We start from the raw sequence: 19,662 nt of genomic DNA on the forward strand, positions 1-19,662 counted from the left end.
TAATAAGTTTAATATCATTACTTGTTGTTTCTTTTAACGTACTGTTCTTTGTTCCTCGCCACAGAATAGTAGTGTAATCAGCAAATAACATATAGGATCTGACATCAACGCTGACAGACGCTAGGTCGTTGATATAAATGAGAAACAATAAAGATCGATACTTCGGGAACCTGACGATCGATATTCTGCACAGATGAAGTACTGTGTTATCCCTTAACCACCTGTTTTCTATTTACTAGAGATGACTCGAGCCGCATTAAAGCACATCTTTTAAATAGATAGCAAGCTTACTTTTGCATCAATATTTTGCGATATACACAATCAGACGTCTTGGAAAAATAAGAAAATTTCTCCGTAATATTATACTAATAATAACTGGCAATAACTTGTCAAAAACCACATGTTAATAATATGTTTCTTTAGAGAAGAAAAATCGACGAATCAATGAAGCATTGTTGTTCTCTCTTTAACTTAATGCTTTTCCTATGAATTTTTATTGAATTTTAAAGTATGGGTTTTTTGGCATCTAAGAAAGAAATTTACCAGACTGGTATATGTTTTGACTGCGATACCTCCACATAAATTGTTATTTAGTTGCTTATCGGTTTTAATTTCTAGCTTTGAAGATGGCCCAATTTAGTACAGAAACTTAGCCCTTGTATCAACAAAGTTTTAAAGTACGTGGATGGGATTTACTTATTTTATTTGTAGTCGTATGTAGTCTGCCTTATTTTATTCCTTTATATTTTATTTAAGAAAAAAATCCTCTTTCCTATCAACGCAACAACTTTTTTATAGGATTATTTCTTTTCACGGCAAAACGAGAACGAATGACTTGGCATTATATCCACGGCGATGATAAATCGATTTTATATTATACTCATAAAGTTCCTGATTGAACTGGTATTAGCTATAACTAGGCAACAAATAACTGCCGTAACAATATCTCAATCAGTGAGGCGAAGAATAAATTGCTCTTGGATAGTAAAAAACAATTTGATTTAGGTAGTTTTTTTTTCGAAACTTTACTGCCAAGTACATACTTTAGATCTTTTAAAAATGACTTGAGCATTTTTGAGTGAGTGAGCTGGCCATTGATAAAAGACATGAAATATTACGTCATCTCTTTTCATTGATGTACTTTTGATTATGGAAATCTGGTAATATATTTTAGGAAAATTTTTTAAAAGTAATGCACTGAATACTTATCTGCACAAATCAAATATTTATCGGTTAATCCAACACGTCATTCCGCAGGATGATCTCTCGAGTGGGCTCGCCTTACGTGAAGTGTAGATACTCCAGATAAATGGCATGTATTAAAAAAGTTTTAAATCTGATACAGATAACCCATAAAAAATCATATCAGTTTTATTAAAACATATTCTTCCCTCTTATGTACTAAACTTTTATTAAATAAAATGTATGTACAACATAAGCCCTTAATTTAATATTGTATACACACGTTTATTGGATTTATTGGAATACATATAACATTAATCACGTGGGCCAAAAGCAGTTTTGATTAATTCAATGTTTGCTATTGGTTTTAATGAAAACTCAATATCTATTAGGTTTCAATTAAAGGGCTTTATTAGATTTTTGGAAATTACTCTCATATATATAATATAATAATGAAATGGAGCAAGGAAAATTTTTGTTAATTACAAATGATTAAAAAATTACTTATTTTCTGAAATATTGTATAAAAATTGCTTAACTGAAATAATTAAATGACAAGGTTCAAATTTTTAGTTTTGAGATATATGAAACAAAATATTTTTTCTATGAGTGAAGAAGGTAAGGAGAGATAAAATAAATAAATAAAAATATGTTTGTTAATGTACAAAATGGATATATGAATATATGGATACATATCTAGAAATACAAAACAAAAATAATATGAATAAACACTTCACTTTTGAAGTGGTTTAACCACTTGTTGTGAAGTCTGTAGATACTCAATTTCTTTTAGTCTTTTTTCCTGGATGAGATTTGGAGTTATAATAGTCAATTTTGGGATAAAGTCACATTTTACAATTTCTCTCTTCTCTGTCAATGACCTCTCAGCGACATCTCTGACACATTTTTTTAAAATCTAGCAGGAAAAACATAATTTTAAAAATTCAATCATTATTACCTATGCATGTTAGATAAATAAATTTTCTATGTCTCTATTCGATTTATAAATCCATTCCTTTATGATTTTTTTAAACAGTCTCATCTTCGTAATATATTTTATATGATTTGGAATTATATTATATAACTTAGGCGCTAGTAATACAGGGTGTCCATTTATAAACTGACACATTTTAACTGCTTATAAGTCGAGAACGGAAAATGACAACAATGTGCGGTTTTCTCGAGTTAATTTCGTTAATTTCGGTTAAATTCGTTATACACTCGAGGATTTTCATCTCCCCAAATTCGGCAGTTATGCTTATTTACTCGACCACTGATGTGAAATGTTGCCTCATCAGACATTATTAAATTGGTATCCGGCTCATTTCTAAAAGGATCTAGTAGTGTTTCGCACATTAAATATCTTTTTTCAAGGGCGCGATTTTCTATTTTTTGGAAAGTTTGAATTTTGTAGGGTTTAAGCTTAATTATTTTTCGAATTTTATGTACTTCACTTTTTGATATATTTGTCGTTTAAGCTATCTTCCTAATAGATATTTGGTTATTATTTTATTATTTAAGGACAACACTTCTTTTACCAGCAAAATATCATCCAACAGATTATCTTGTGCATTTAGGTTTGTTCTAACTTTTCTTTTAACTGTTCCCTCCTGGGAAAATTGGCGTACCCAATGAAGTATAGAATTGCGTGAAGGTGGAGCCCTTTCAAAAATCAGCCTAAATCTTCTTTTCGTCTGCGTAACTGATTTGCATTCACTAAATAATAACACACAACGTGCCTTTTCCCGGGTGGTGAACATATTTAAACTTTTCAAAATCTTTAAAGAATGCAAAAATACATATAGAAATCAAATTATTGGGACTGCCCAATGAATGACGTTAAGATTTAACAGTAGTTGAAGCCCACAAAACAAATTGTGCAACTCACAGCCTCCTTGACAAGCTACAATTGTTATTGTTGTCACTTGATACCGAGAATATTATTTAGTAGGTATTTATTGTAGGAAAATTTTCAAAAAGGTGTCATTTACTAAAATTGGCTCTGTAAAAAAAAAAATGAATTTAAGACAATTTATACATTTTCAGAAAGGGGATTTAACAGGCTTTCATGTGAAATTAAAAAGTACAGGGTGTTACATTTAAAATTTTTGAGAAATCCATTGAGACCTCCTATTTCAGGTAAATTTTGAAACTTGGCAACACTGTCAAAAAAACTTTAAAAATATTGATGAAGTTCTGTGAAAACCGCACATTGTTGTCATTTTCCGTTCTCGACTTATAAGCAGTTAAAATGTGTCAGGTTATAGATGGAAACCCTGTATTATATTATTGGTTTCAATGACTTTATGTGATCTCGTTATTATGCATTTTTTTGTAACTTTATTGCTTACCCTGTGAGGAGATTCCAATAAGAAAACCTCATACAGGAAATTTGTAGTTCTTGGACAGAATTGGAGACTGCACCAGTAATTGCATTATTAATAAAAAACATCGCAATAGTCAAACAGATAGTATTCATATATTACTTTTCACGGATAATTGTATGTTATATGTTTTATGTAATATATTTTATGAGCTTTATCCCTTAATTTAATGTTAGCTAGTCCATGGAGTATATGACCTATCCGGTAAGTTTTTTCAACTACAATGGTGCATATTTATTAATTAGATTTTTGTAATTAGTATTAAAAATATTTATTTTTATAATTATGTAATTTACGTCATAGAACATGAAAAATGATTGAATACCTAATTCATAGTTTAAAGAAAAATATTCGAGAAAAAAAAATATTATCGAGATTTGTTCCATTGCCAATATGATTATAACTCCAAAAACAAAAATTAATATATTTTTAAAGTTTTGTCTAAAGATTGCTTCATTAAAATAGTTAAATATCAGTATTATTAAAAAAATATAAGAAGCTAAACAAAACTAAAATTTTTTTTTTAATTTCCAACACGCTTATAACTCAGAAATCTGGATAACTAAACTTTTAAAATTTTAACTTTTTTTAATATTTATTGAATTTTTATTTTTGAATGTTATTTAAAATATATATGAAGGTAAAAATTGAAAAATTTCATGACTTTTAGAAAATTATTAACATGACTATGACTAATAAATTAGGATAACTAGACCCCTAAAATTTTTGTATAAAAAGGTCTACATTAAAATGATTAAATACCTAATTCGGATTTAGAAAAAAAACTTTTAAAGAATTGGAAAAATTTAATAATTTGTCTGTTTTTTTTTCTAGTGTCAATATGCTTATAAATTAAAAACCAAAATAACTAGACGCTTAAAAATTTGTATAAAAACGGCTTAATAAATTTTTTTATGTACCTAATTTAGATTTTTTTTTAAATTTAAGTGATTGGAGAAAAAATGTGTTTTTTTTTCAAATCAATAACCCACCTGCTTTTTTCAAGACTCAAAAACTTAGATTTAGATGACTTTTTGTTCTTAAAATTTAAAAAGTTGAAAAATTATCTCAAAAACTAGACAACAAATTTAATTGCTTAACAAATTTAATTGCTTAACAAATTAAAATAATTATTTAAGGATTTTTCAAAAATTTTTAGGAAATTGACGAAAATATATACAATGGCTTTTTTAAAATTGCTAAATTTCATTTCTCAAACTCTTGAAATTTACGTCACGAAATGTTTATCTTAAACGAGCTTCTCCTAATTATGCCCTAGTTGGGCAAAACGCGTTAAAAAAAATAAAACGTGTATCATCATCCACGTTTTACGTCTAATTATTCACCCTTAACGAGGGTTAAAACCACCAAAAACTTAAATAAGACCCGATCAAGTGAAGCGTTTCCTGCTACCCCCAGAGGAGGAAATAAATAATTCTTAATTTGGACAAACGGCGTTTGAATGTCAAGCAACGGGGGATGGAAAACAGACGCCAATCGACTACGTCAACGACGACGCTTATTTTTGCACAAATTTCGCAAATATCTCTTGTTGTTTTACAAAAAATACAATGCAATTACAGTGTCTGGAGGATGTTAATTAATATACAGGGTTACTGGTAATTCGATACATTCCTTTGGAGATGTGATAGGGGAGGGGGTAAGAAGTAAATTGAACCCTAATATGTATTATGCAAAAGTTGTTAGTTTTCGACATATTTAATTTTTTCTGTTTTTCTTCAAAATGTAGACCTTAGTGGTTTAAAAGGCAGTTTCCAGAAAATCCGCTGTATATTTTTTTAACTTTTTAGGCAAAATACATGCTCAACACAATAGTGTTACGGTTGTAATGGCAAAAGTCCCGCAAATAGTTGTAACCATAGGTAAATTCTTGATGCAAATTGTAATTTTTTTTTCTTAAATAAAATACTACACTTTCCAGTGGATATTTTTTGAAAAAAAATTATGCTACATTCTTCAAAATTTACGTAAAACTTTCTTATTATCTAAGCTAACTCATAGGCTATAAATGCTACCAAAAATTTTAACAGAATTTTGTATTTTTATTATTAATAGTAAGAACGCACTTGAAAAATGCCAAGTGGTATTTACTTCTATGGTATTTAAGTACTATAGCAACAATTTGTTTTTTTAATTTTATTGTTAAAAATTTGATGTGTAGATAGTCTGACAGCAATAATTATTGTGGAAAGTAGTTAAATTACGAGTTTCGAGTTTATTTTTCTCGTGTTTTCAAAGAAGGTATTCTATTGGTTTCTGCGCTATGGCCACGTTTACTAACGCTGAATATGCAGATATTATGTTTGTTTATGGGTTTTGCAATGGTAATGCTGCGGAGTCTCGCCGAGAATACCAACGTCGTTTTCCGAACCGCCGCATTCCAAATGTCCGTGTTTTCGCTTCGACCTACCGAGCTATCGCTGAAACTGGATCCGTAAAACCAAGAAGAGGTGACGCTGGCGCTCCTCGCGTATATCGAGCAGAAAATGAGGAGGAAATATTAAGACATTTTGAAGACGATCCAACCACATCCACTAATGCCGTAGCGCAGCAAACAGAATCATCGCAATGGAAAGTTTGGTCCACGATTCGGCGGAATGGGAAGCCATCCTTACCATTATACGCCTGTCCAAGGATTGGAAGAAGGGGACCCGATAAGAAGGGTAGAATTCTGCAGATTTATTATAAATTCTGATGCAGACAATAGAACTTTTTTAACCGACATTTTGTGGACGGACGAGTCAAAGTTTAGTCATGAGGGCATTACAAATTTTCATAACCTTCATTTTTGGGCCGAAGAAAATCCCCGTTTAACAAGAGAAACCAGTTTTCAAAGAAAGTTTTCTGTAAATGTGTGGATGAGACTTATTGGCCGGGATGTAATAGGACCACATTTTTTCCCAGACCATTTAAACGGGGATATTTATGAACATTTTTTACGACATGACCTACAAGATCTTTTTGACGATATTCCTCTCGCCGTTAGAGGACGAATGATATTTCAACATGACGGCTGTCCAGCTCATTTTCGGCGGTCAGTTCGGCAGTTCCTGGATGAACGTTTCCCGAATCGTTGGATTGGTAGGTCAGGTCCAATAGCTTGGCCAGCACGAAGCCCTGACTTAACCCCGCTTGATTATAACATATGGGGGTCAAATGAAAGCACTGGTTTATGCAACCCCAATAATTACCCGGGAAGATCTTATCCAAAGAATAACCAAAGCTGCCCAGCAGATCAGGAATACCATAACAACTAGAACAACAAAGACTGAAATGAGAAGGCGCTGCCGAGCCTGTATTCGCAATAGAGGCTCTCATTTTGAACAAGATTTGTGAAGGTAAATACTGATAAATGCGTTACTTTACAATTTATAATAAAAATACAAAACCATGTCACCTAACTTTTAAGCATTTGTATCCTGTGAGCTAGCTTAGGTAATAAGGAAGTTTTAAGGAAATTTTGAAGAATGTAGCATAATTTTTTTTCAAAAAATATCCACTAGGAAGTGTAGTATTTTATTTAAGAAAAAAAAATTACACTTTGCATCGAGAATTTACCTATGGTTACAACTATTTGCGGGACTTTTGCCATTACAAACGTAACACTATTGTGTTGAGCATGTATTTTGCCTAAAAAGTTAAAAAAATATACAGCGGATATTCTGGAAACTGCCTTTTAAACCACTAAGGTCTACATTTTGAAGAAAAACAGAAAAAAATAAATATGTCGAAAACTATCAACTTTTGCATAATACATATTAGGGTTTAATTTACTTCTTACCCCCTCCCCTATCACATCTCCAAAGGAATGTATCGAATTACCAGTAACCCTGTATAAATAAAGCTAGATTATGTGCTTTACTAACAGCTAGAAAGGTAAATCTAGATTTATAAACCTTGTGCATGTTTATAACTCCACCTAAATTCTCTCTCCTAACTATTATATGGTAATAAGAATCCATTAACCATTATCTTTTTCGGTTGATACAGATTATTAAACATAAAATATTATAGGCTATAACGCTAAAACAATGCGTATTCATATAAATATACACAGTTCTTCCATTAAATCCGGAGGAAAGGTTATATGAAATTACAGTGCATTTGCATGTAAACTGAGCTATAGTTATAAAACGTTGTTCATGCTGTGCTAAGCCTTTATAGTATATAAATGTTTGTTGCTGTTGGGTTATTTAGAATAAAAGTTGGGTTGCATATTTTTCATTGAAATTGTAACAATTGCACGAGTTGTACATTGATTTCCGTATCCAAGCACTTTCGTTGGCCAGGCCGGTATATTTGGATTACAGATGCAAAAATATTTGCTGATAAATTAAATAAATGAAAAATCATTTTATTAAATTAAGAAAAACCAAGGAAAAAGAAAACAAAAAATTAAACTAAAAGAAGAATACAGCGACTAGGAAAAACAGGTATGGAAAATGATATTTTGAAAATTTATAACTACAATAAGAATGGTGGCAAAGACAGAGAAATAGGAGGAATAAAAATAAACAGAAAGCAAACTAGGATAAAAAAGAAATAAAAGTAGGAAAATAGAAGCAAAAGAAAAGTGCAAAGACTAAGAAAAACAGGAAAAATAATACCAAAAAAATAAGATAAAGCAGGTCCTTACTAAAGATAATATATTAAAAAAATAAAAGCAAGAATAAGATGCCAAGCAAATATAAGGAATATAATTAAACAATGGCACAAATAGAATACAAAAAAATAGGAGCACACACGACGAATAATGATGAAAATTAAAATTAAGCAAGTCCTACGCAAAGAAAAATCTTTGGAAAGCTTTAACTTCATAAAGGATAATCCTTGGGGCAAATTCCTGGAAATAAACTTTCGGGATATTTAGAGATGAATTTCGTAAAAATACCTTTAATCAAGTATAACAAAGAAGTAAAAAATACATGGAGGAAAACAAGAAAATTAAAATCAAAACAAGAGAAAACTAAGAATTAAAGTCGATAAACTGAAAAACTGGAAAGAACGACGACAGAGAGAATAAAAAGATGAAATAGAGCGAGAAAAAGAAATATAAAGAAATTTTTAACTCCTGAAAGTGAACTCTTCGGTGAAATTAATCAATTGTATTTTCAGAAACTTTTAGAATATTCTATTTTAGAGCTGCAATTTACGATTTTCTGCACAATTGGACTTATGATTAAAAGACGATCTTATTGGACGTTTCTCCAGAAAACTATTGAAAATCATATTCTGCATATAAAGGTAGTGAATCTTTACCAGATATTAAATATTTTATTTCTTTGCCTATCCAATAGTATTAGTAATGGCTTTGGAACTATTACAAACTGCTATGATTCTTTAGTAATATAAAACCAGACTCTATTGGCTATTGTTTGAAAAGAAGATATAAAGATCAACTTCAATGATACTTTTACCAAGTATCATTGAAGGATCTGGATCCAGAAGAATGGTGAAACTTTGCAACGGCCTAGAGTAAATCGAGGTATTACAAGCTGTAGCATCACACTGGAAGCAGCATTATCACCTTATACTTTTATCCAGATCTTGGTATGAATGTTGCAATTATCTAAGACCTATTTTGAAATAGAGCCCTTCAGCATGAATTTAATGACCAAAGTAATACTAATAAGTTCTTATGAAATATTAATAAGGAAGAAAAAAACAATGAACCTTGATAATAGAATAAACTTTAAGAACATCTTAGACATTTTCCCTAATACTAATAGATTTTTATAAATACGAGGAATAACTACAACTTGCTTTTAATCGATTATTTTACCCTGCAATGCTTTAACATTAATTTGAAATGAATGTATATTATTCAAACATGTTAACTGTGGCAATAATAGATAAGATGGAGAAACTCAATGCAGATTGTAATAATGTAGATTCTGAAGTCCATTTATGGGGGTGAGCATTATATAGATCCATTTATAATATTATTCCCCAAAACAATAATTTAAAGTGGCCTTAGCTAAATTACTGCTTGCAAATCGGATGATTAATGTACTTAATGTTTACCAATACAACGCTATAGCCATAAGTTTCATGACATTACAAAATGATAATTAGCGTTAATGAAGATCAATCATGCGATACGGTTTATTACGGGATAATATAAGGGATTTGGTAAAAATCAATCATGTTATTCGGAAATTAGGCTTCGAAGTGTGACACGCGGGATTTTTATGAATATCGATTGCTTTATAGCAGCAATAATTGTCTGATGCTCTCAAAGAACTGAAAACTCTGTCTCTCTCTGGTAAAAGAACTGAATATTACGATTTGGAAATAAAACGAAACCTTGTTTTTAGTTATGATTTAAATTACAGCTATTATTCAGTCATATGGCTAAGCGAAAATGCAACTTCCGTATGAATTCCCTTTTAGCAATTTAATCTCTTTAATTTATATCTAGTTCTGGGGCAGCGCACAAGGAGATGATAAATTGGGGTATATTTAATTGGAAACGGTGGTGTCAGGACAACAAAATTGCCAAATATATATTTAGGAGAAAGAAAAAAAAACATTTTCTAGAGAATAACTTTTCTCACTCATAAATCAAAGAAGAATTTGACATTTTTTTCATTAAATGGTCTAAACCAAAGTCTTTTTTTATAATGGAAGTGTCAAGTTTCAGTTTTATTTGGAGTGAAAGTTGTTTAGTAGAACGACGAGTTGTTCTGATATGATACTCTTAAAATACTATTACGAAAATGTAAATACGTTAATTATTCTTTAGGTTTTGTACTATTTTATTCATATTTTGTAGTTTAAGTTGATTTTACTGACGTTTAGTTAATTATTTTCATCTATCGTGTCTAATTTTTAAGTAGTCAATCTTGTTTGAGAGTCCCAATTTGGCCTCAATTTAGATTATTTAGGTTATATGATTGTAAGTCCCTGTATTTTAAATTTTCTAGAATTTGTATATTTGATTGCTTTGACTCTGAATTGTTTAGTTAGTTTTTATTTTGGAAACAATTAAACGACAGTCAACGCGAGTCAGGTTAGAGTTTGTAACTTTGTCAATAAAAGAGTGCTCCTGAATTTCGTTACGATACTTGCTCACTTACTCACCGTTGTAAAATTAATCACTTTATTAAAAATAACTTCCTTAAGCTTTATGATTAAGTCAACTTAGAACACACATCGAATTGCCTTTGCACCTGGTATTCATTTAAATATAGGCTTGATGTTCACTAATAGATTTCCTGAATCTTCACTTTTTAAAGCTTGTTACGACTTAAGAAGGTCTAAGGGTATTTTGTCACTTCATTTGCATTCTAATAGTCTAATAGTCGTTAGGATCTTTCAGTTAGTTCAAATGATATCACAGTACTTTTTAATGTCTGCTGTTAATGTTTAAAAAGTCATAAAAAATTTTATAGAAATTTAGCAATACAAAATATTGCTCTTCTACATCGTAAGAAATTTAATAATTAGCCAGTGCGTGCATGACACTCAAAAATTAAGTTAAAAAAATCATCTACTGCACATAAAGCTCTCTCCAGTAAATATGATTTCAAAGCATTGCGAAGTCGAGGAAAAGATGTCAATGATTTAATTTCCAAAGGCAGATGATTGTGCATTTTTTTAGCTCCGTAAAGAATAGAGCTTTTTATTAATTTTGACCTTGGGATTGGCACATAAAGATCAAGCTCTGCGTTTTGAAGTGGATAATTGTGGGATGGTCTATTAGGAATTTCTGATATATGCTTGCGAACCAAGCAAATAGATTCAAGAATGAATAAAGATGGAAGAATTAATATTTTAAATATTTTAAACATTTCTTGGCAGTGAGCTCGACTATCAAGTCCTAGTAAATAGCGAACCGCTCTCTTTTGTAATGCGCTCAAACTGAGTCACATAGCATGTGCCCTAGAATGGAAAGGCGTAACGAAGATGGGACTCAAAAAGGGCATAATACACTGTTCTTGATGACGAAAGATTTAATTCCCTGGAAACTGATCTTATGGCAAAACAAGCTGAACTTAATTTTTTAGATAAAACATCGATATGTTATTCTAACTTCTTTAAAGCCTATAAAGAAGAGCTTAGAACATCAGTCTTCTACTATTGAAGACCTATTTAGTCTTTAAGATAGTGGAACTATTTCTTTAAGTTTCATCTACTTTTAATACCTCTTAATATTTCCTCTTCATATTCTTTGAGTCTCTATAAATTACACTTTTCTTAAAAGTGTTCCTTGGTAGTCAGAGAATTTCTTTTGGCAGTTCTGGGAGATAATCCCAATCCAGAATTGCTTATTATTTAACTATTTCTATCCAGAAATTCCGTTGGTGGTTCCTCGCTTCTGAGGGTTATCTATCTAAAAATGTATGTATCTTCTTCTATTAGTTTCGAAGGTCTCAGGATTCTTTGTTACTTAACTGAAACTTCTTGTCTTCTGAGTTCTCTGAGGGCTTTGTTAGAACTCATATAGAATGGCCTTTATACTTGTATTTTGTTCAAATCTGCGCTTGATGGTCACTAATAATGTGTTCCGATCATACTTTCCGCGTGGTCTTCAATATATTCGAGCTTTTTCAAGCGAAATATTTTTTTTGCATTTATATTCATACTCTATTTTTAATCTCTCACATTAATTAATCTCACATTAATCCTTCTATAATCCCTTCTTTCACCTAATGTTAATATCTCTGAATGGTAGCTTGACTTCCCGTTCGTATATTGTAATTTTTTACGAATCACACGTTTAAAAATAATATTTTATAATAAAAGGTAAGCCTAGAAATGGTTCTGAAAATCCAGGGTTGTTTATTTGCTTCTTTGATCTGTCTTTTTTTAAATATTCCGCTTTTTTTCTACGAAGTCTAAGGATTGATTAAACACATGCCAGGTCCTACTCTATTATTTAAAACGTTTCCATGTTCCTTAAGACGATGTTTTTCATCAAGATGTTTGGACTTATTTAAAGAGGATTGATTTCTCAAAATCTCTTTGATTGTCTATTCTGCAGATTCACCAGCTAACACTAACTAGAGTTAATCGTTTGCCCCTTCTGTATCTACTCACTCATAATCATCAGCATCATCATCATTATCTTTTTTTGACTTGGGTATTCATGCTTGACTTCCCCTTGATGTCTTATGCTACTGAATATTTCTTGATAGGATTGGACTTGGCAATCATTTGAAGTTTTTTTAATAGTTACTTAATTTCCATTAAAATATTGAGATGCAACTTTAAATAACAGACAGTGACAAAGGTGACCGCATACCGAAGAAATTCAACGAAAAGAGACGCAAAATTTTGAAGAACTCAATGGAATGAATAATAGACCAGATTTAAAAAAAAAAGAAATGAAAAATTGTGATAAAAGGAAGGAGTTAAAGAAAGTGATGAAAGGAATGGATAAAGTGTTAAGAAAGGAAATATAATAATGGAAAAATAATGGAAACTGTTAAGAAAGAAAAAGCTATAGTAGGACTGTATGAGAAAACTTGATCATTGGAGCTCCTGGCTTATAAAAAAAGTGTAAACGTGAGGAGAATTAAAATATTCAATTTTTTTTTATAATCAATATTCCGAGATGCCATCGTTGTCAGGAGTGACTTTTTAAATTCTGTCAGCTCATCTGAATTCAAATTGGCCGCCGTTATATTAGCATTTTAATTTTTCTCTGTAGGTTTTATCGAGCGTTTTTAGCAGTTAGTAAATGCGTGGGCGGCAAAATCATTCCACTACTTGACATTTTATTATGAAATAATACACGAATTGAATGGAAATTCTTAGCAAAAAGGTAAGAGCATAAAACGCTCGGAATAATAAGGAAATATTTATTTCTTTTTAGATTTATGGGGATTTTTGCTAGAGCAAACATTAATTAAATGGACTCTTCGGTTTGTGAAGAGATTTTATTTTTACGAGCATCCCCCGCATTAAGTTGCTGAAATATGTCACTTTTTCTACATAAACAGGATAAAAGAAATATGTTTTCGGAGTTGGCTCGTTATTTTGTTGACAGGCGTCTCAGGAAGCAGTATTTTTAGCTTAATAAATTATGGCTTAGACCTTGTCGTGGATCTCTTATAGAATTTGACATTTCTTTATAGCATCTTGCTTAGTTTTTTATCCATTTTCTTCTCAGTTAATAAGCAGATAACCTATTGATTTATATAATTTAATTCGATCTTCCAAAGTTCTGCAGGATCATTGAAGATGAAGAAGAAAATCGACGTTTCGCTATATTATGAAAGCATCCTCAAGACGTATGGGTGGTACAATCAATTAAATGATTCCTTAAGAATAATTTTCTGTTTATTTATTATGTAATTAATCATTGTTGATTTGTTCAAACTAACTTTTCCTATGTTATCTATACTCTTTAGCCTTCTTATTTATATTCCCTGGATACAATACAATTTTTAATACAAATACTTCTTTTACTCTCTTCTCCTCAAGCATCATCTTCTTTTTCTCATTACATTGCATTAATATCTTCATTGATCCTTCATCCATTGTTGATTATTTAAATGTTTTATTAGTGTTTAACTATTGCCCAAAGATTTTTTTTTATTAAAAATAATCGTGCAGGATTCAAATGCTTATTGCATATTTGCTTTTATAGAAATCTATATAGAGCATAAGCTTAAAGGCAAATAAATAATTCAGTTGGATATCAGATGACCTATAAGAAGATTTAGTGAATACTGGACTTCTGGCTGATTCTTTATAGGTTCTCATATTGATTAATATTATATTTTGATTCGCTTTTACCCTTTTCTCGAGTAGACATGCAATTTTTCAAACTTAAATCGGTTTATATAGAATTTTTGTTCGCTTAAAGGCTTGAGTTGTGATTCTAAAGATCATAACCTGAAACCTATAAATGGATTAATTATTTTTCTATTTATCAGGCTTGTATTCACTTTTCAGACATTTATTTCAGCTGTAATTTCGGGTTCATTCTCCTGGAATCAATCGATATATCTATTTTAACCATGATTTAAGTAATGTTTTGCTTTAACAAGTAAAGAACTATTTTGTTATTATTGGTCTTTATAAAATGAAAAATACACCAGAAACTATTTGAACAAATTGTATATGGATAAACATTAATCATAACAGGGACTTAGAGGTGCATCGACTTGAAAGCCGTAAAGCAAAAATAATCTGTCTGGAGAATGTTAAAATCATAATTCTAGTCATAGTGACATATTCATTCAATAGTGACTTAAAATGTTATATTTGACATTATGTAACCCTATCCACTGTTTGATGTTACGTAGCCATGACATTTTCATTCTTCCGATTCCTCTCCTTCCCTCAATCTTCCCCTCGACCATTAACTTCAAGAATCGGTATTTTTCGCCCTCATGATATGCGCAGCAAAAATTGCAAAAGCCGCAGATATGCGGCTTTTCTCTTCTTAATAAATTAAAGGAGTTCACATTCCTTGGTCAAGGGTCTACAAATTTCCTCATTTGTCAGTTTCGCCAGCAAGGGTATCTTAAGAATTCTTTGGTATATCTACATCCAAAGGCCTCCAATTTTTTAATTGGACTTATTTTCAATGTCCAACTTTCCGCGCGGACCGCAACGAGCGGATAAGCACCTTCCCAACCTTTAGACATGACCAAATTACATTTTACTTCGTTATCCGATGTCCACTTTTCGAATAACCAAGTGTCGAGAAACTTAAATTTCTGCACTTTCTCTGTGGGCATTGCGTAAAAAGTTATACTGGGTTTTCGAATGCATTCAAATTCCTGAAGTTCACGAATTTTCTCATTTTGGTGTTGATTTTTAAATGAATTAACTTACTCCGATATCCTACCACAGTGAACAGTTGTTAGGTCGTGTATATCGTCAGCAATCAACACCGCATCACCAGCATAACGGATATTATTAATCCATACTCCAATAACCTATGCTTATTTCCACTTCTTCTAAAGGTTCTCGAAAAATTGCTCCTGAATAAAAATGAAATAGGAGTGCTGGATCCCTCTCTTAATTTGTATAGCATTGGACGTGTTTTTATCTAGTTTTATTTGTGCGTTTTTGGTTCTAATTTATTTTTTCCATACATCGGATGCCTTTCTGATCTAACAGCTTTTTGAGGAGCGGCAATAATTAGTGATCTATCAAGCACACCAACATGTCCTTTTTCTGATCGTAGCAATTCTGGACAAGTACTTAGGTTGCGAATATCGCCTCTCTCGCACCCAATCCCTGCCTAAACCTAAGCTGTGAGTCGCTCATATCTCTTTTATGCTTTTTTATATCTTATAGAACAGATAAGCCTATGGTCTTCGCAACATTTAGGGTCTTGCATTCATCTTCTTAGGCATGGGCATAAAAGCATAACCATTGTTGGGGAAGGCGACCAGTGTCATAGCAGTGATTTGTTATTTCGACCTTAATATTTCGATAAGTAAAAAAAAATAATTTTAAATAGATAAAATAGTAATTCTTGTAATAATGATTACAGCAGTGGTTTTAAAGATTTTTTGGCTTGGAATACGTAACCAATAAGAAAATTTACATGTTCCAATCTCATTGGTTTAAATGTTGTAAAATATGTTTCTTAATAGTAATTCATGCACCTTGCATCGGCCTACAAATGATGAAAACTTTTTTTAACACAAAATTAACCAAAGTCAATGGTTTGTCAAGTATGACGTAACAGACTAAATGATACTGAAACATATGAATTAAAAACATAAACATTTATTGCAGCTAATGTTTAATTCCAATAAATATTTTGGTTAAAGGGTGTCTCAAGTAGAAACTATGACGCCAACACTATATTTTTATGTGATTTCTTAAAAAGTAAGTAGACTTTATTATTTTTGAACAGTTCTTGATGCAACTTTACCTAACAGATGGATTGGACGAAGAGGACCGATTGAGTGGCCAGCAAGATCACCGGATATAACCCCATTAGATTTTTTTCTTGTGGGCTATTTAAAGTCCAAGGTTTATGTTAATAGACCAAATATTGTTGATGATTTAAAGGACATAATTTGACAAGAAATTAGACTAATCGATTCGCAAGTTATTGAAAATGAGCAATTGGAAGTTTTTTTACCAACTTCAATAATGTATTGAAATAAATAGATAACAAATTGAATTTCAGTATTTGATAAACCGCTATCAACACTAATTTTCTTCTTTGATCAACTTGAATGCCATTAAAAAATATCTCGGCAGTGATTTTAACGCGCCTTTGGTTCGAACAGCTCAAAAAGTAAAAAATTATATTGTTCTCAGTCATCAGCTCGTAAAAGGTTAAAATATTCGTAAATGAACGTCTAATTACTTACATTTAAAAAATATTTTAAAATAATTAAAAGATAGTTTTTATGATAATGATTAAATACTCACAGCAGTGTTTTTGAAGATTTTTTGGCGTGGAACAACAATTATTCTACAGGCAGTAGGGGTCGCCAGATGGTAGGAATATCAACACTGAACTGTCTGAAGAATGCTTGGTTTTGCGTGAGGTAAAATGCTTCCAGAAATCTCCTTTTCTTTCAATGTTGTTCCTTGCATAAAATCTTTGCTTCTATCCAATGTATGTTGTGACCATTAGACCAAGCGTGTTTTATTGTCCTGGTTTTCACTGGACAAAAAAAACTTTGTCTCGCTTATGTATGACTCTCCATACTCACAGGGGATTTGGTATACAGATTTCTTGGTGCTGGCTTAATTTTCGATACTTAGCCTCGTATATCTTCAAAGTAAATGCAATCTTCATGTTGAATTTTCTGGCAATTCTCCTGATTTTCTCCGAAGTTTCTTTGATGTACAGAATCGTTAAAAATCGTGTAAGATCCTCCAGTTACTGGTGATTTTTTCTTATTATCGTTCTGTTTTCCTAAGGGTATTAGTTGGCTTGGATACATACCCGTTCGGTAGTAAGTCTATGGCGATGTGGTTCCTTGTTGAGGCTAACATTATTGTCGCATATTGTGGATGCCTTCCTATATAAGGTTTTAATGATCCATTTTTGTTGAACCAAGATGATTGGGGTTGTAGTGTAGGTATTGTCCTGTAGGTGTTGGTTTGCGACAGACTGATGTTCTTACCTAAGAGTAGAGACTAAAAATGGACACCTTTGTAGAGACCACCTTTGTAGAGACTAAAAATGGACACCTGTCCATTTTTAGTCTCTACAAAAACACCTAAGAACGACAGTGCTGACTCAGTTTCCAACTCCATCCTGCATGGCCTAATATTACAAATGTGCTCCTGGAGGTTTGCTGTACTATCTCTGTATTATGTCAAATCATAAATGTATCATGGGCATATCGAAGCCACACCTTTTTGGATTGAGCTGTTCTTAAAGCGTGCTTCTCGAACTATTTTATGTTTACCTATGTTGGCCACTACTGGAGATAACGATAAGTCCATTGGACGTGTTGCGTCCTTTGAATTAAAAGTAGAAGTTACGAAGATAAACTTCAAAAGGTGTATAACTCTCTTCAGTGGAAATCCAATGAATTCTACAAGTACAGTCCTCTGGCTAAGTCTTTCCTTGATAGGCAAATTTCAGTGTTTGTTGCACAAAATGAGTTCCAGAAAATGAGTTTCGTACAAGGAAGTCCGTGGTCCTTTATAGTGGCTGAATAATCCTCAACATGAATTTGAAAATACCTGAAGCTGGTGGGAGATCACGTAGGCATCCTTTCTTTGTATATTTTTGGAAGCCTGTAGAAATATTGTGTGAAGTGAGTTTGGTCCGCAACCAAATAATTTGTTAGTTTACTTTACCAAATTTACTGAGCAAATTTGAATGCCTGTAAACTAATATTAAATTTTAAGTTTTTTTAAGTTATTTGTATGTCTTCCCTAAATATATAAACAAAAGGATATTATTTATGAAATGGCTCATTTTTGTAGCCCCGAAGAAGACTAAATATAGGCAGAAAGGTTACCATAAAGAAATATTAAAGGGGTTGGAGACTAATTTGCCCACATATCTCAATAAATCTAAAAAACTAAAAATAGTCAACTGTGTAACTAAAATAACAATTACTAAATTTATATTTTTTTTTAGTTTATATTTTCATAAGCTTAATAGTAGTCATATTTGATCAAGACTACGTATTTTAAAAATGACCCATAATTACCAATCAAAAAACTATAAAAATAAGTAATTTAAAAAACAAAGAAAACAATTAATTCTATAAACAATATTTGAGAGAAAATGTACAAAACACAAAAAATATAAATAAAAAAACAGCTGTTAACATTCACATTAACATAAAGGAGACGTATACACCAAAACACACAAACTTACCGGTCCCATATTAACGAACCCATGACGTTTCGCCACATGGTGAGCCTCCTCAGGCTCCAAATCCCTTTTGAACCGTACCAAAAAGGAATTACTGAACAAGTCCGCGTCCGTACCCGCAAAAACCGTAAAGGATAAAATCAACAAAAAATTGGCCCCCCAAATTGGAGGCATCGTTCGTTTGCTGGGCACGGGTTAAACGGCACGACTAACGAGCGACGCGTCGCGACGCCCCAACGGCGTCGCGAAATTCGCGCACGCTGACGTCACCGCATCGATTTGGACCACGGAACGTGTTGTTGGGGATAACGACTGTTTTCCGAGAGGGTGGAAGGGGTGAACGAGCGGGAAGGCAGTCGAGGAGAACAAGGGGCGAAGGAGGGCATATATGAATGGTTCGCTGGGAAAAAAATGGACCTCCGCGATTTATCCACGGTGCAATTAGGAGATGATAAAAGCTTAAAACAGATGTATGTTTGTTTTTATTGACAAAATAATTTTAATATTTTCTGCTTTTTTAGCATAAAAAGGGGGAATAAGTGGGTAGATTATGTAATCGGTTGTAAAACTCTCTTTATGTAACGATAATTGCGGGATAAACGGAAGGAGGTGGCATGAATGAAAGGAGAGAAATGACAGGCGACCTACATAAAGATTTGTAATGAAATTACCTGGAAATTACATAAAAAATTTGTTTGAGACGAGTTAAATCTCAATAAATGGTATGTCACTGAAGAACGTTGACGAATCTTTAATTCGTTCATCAAATTCAAGCTAGAGGCAAAAAAAATTTCACTAATTCTT

At 31.8% G+C, this 19,662-nt stretch overlaps 1 protein-coding gene across 1 annotated transcript in view; it reads right to left on the reverse strand.

Annotated features, from left to right (window-relative positions):
• LOC126735256 (neuroendocrine convertase 2) overlaps nucleotides 1-19,053 on the reverse strand; it is a 76,952-nt gene extending 57,899 nt beyond the window's left edge. Inside the window, exon 1 of the mRNA XM_050439203.1 lies at nucleotides 18,862-19,053. Coding sequence (XP_050295160.1) covers nucleotides 18,862-19,032 — 171 coding nt within the window. The 5' untranslated portion in view covers nucleotides 19,033-19,053. The remainder of the gene's footprint in view (nucleotides 1-18,861) is intronic.
• Between the last annotated feature and the right edge of the window lie 609 nt (nucleotides 19,054-19,662).

This window comes from Anthonomus grandis, chromosome 4, assembly GCF_022605725.1.
Source record: "Anthonomus grandis grandis chromosome 4, icAntGran1.3, whole genome shotgun sequence".
NCBI classification, from domain to species: domain Eukaryota; kingdom Metazoa; phylum Arthropoda; class Insecta; order Coleoptera; family Curculionidae; genus Anthonomus; species Anthonomus grandis.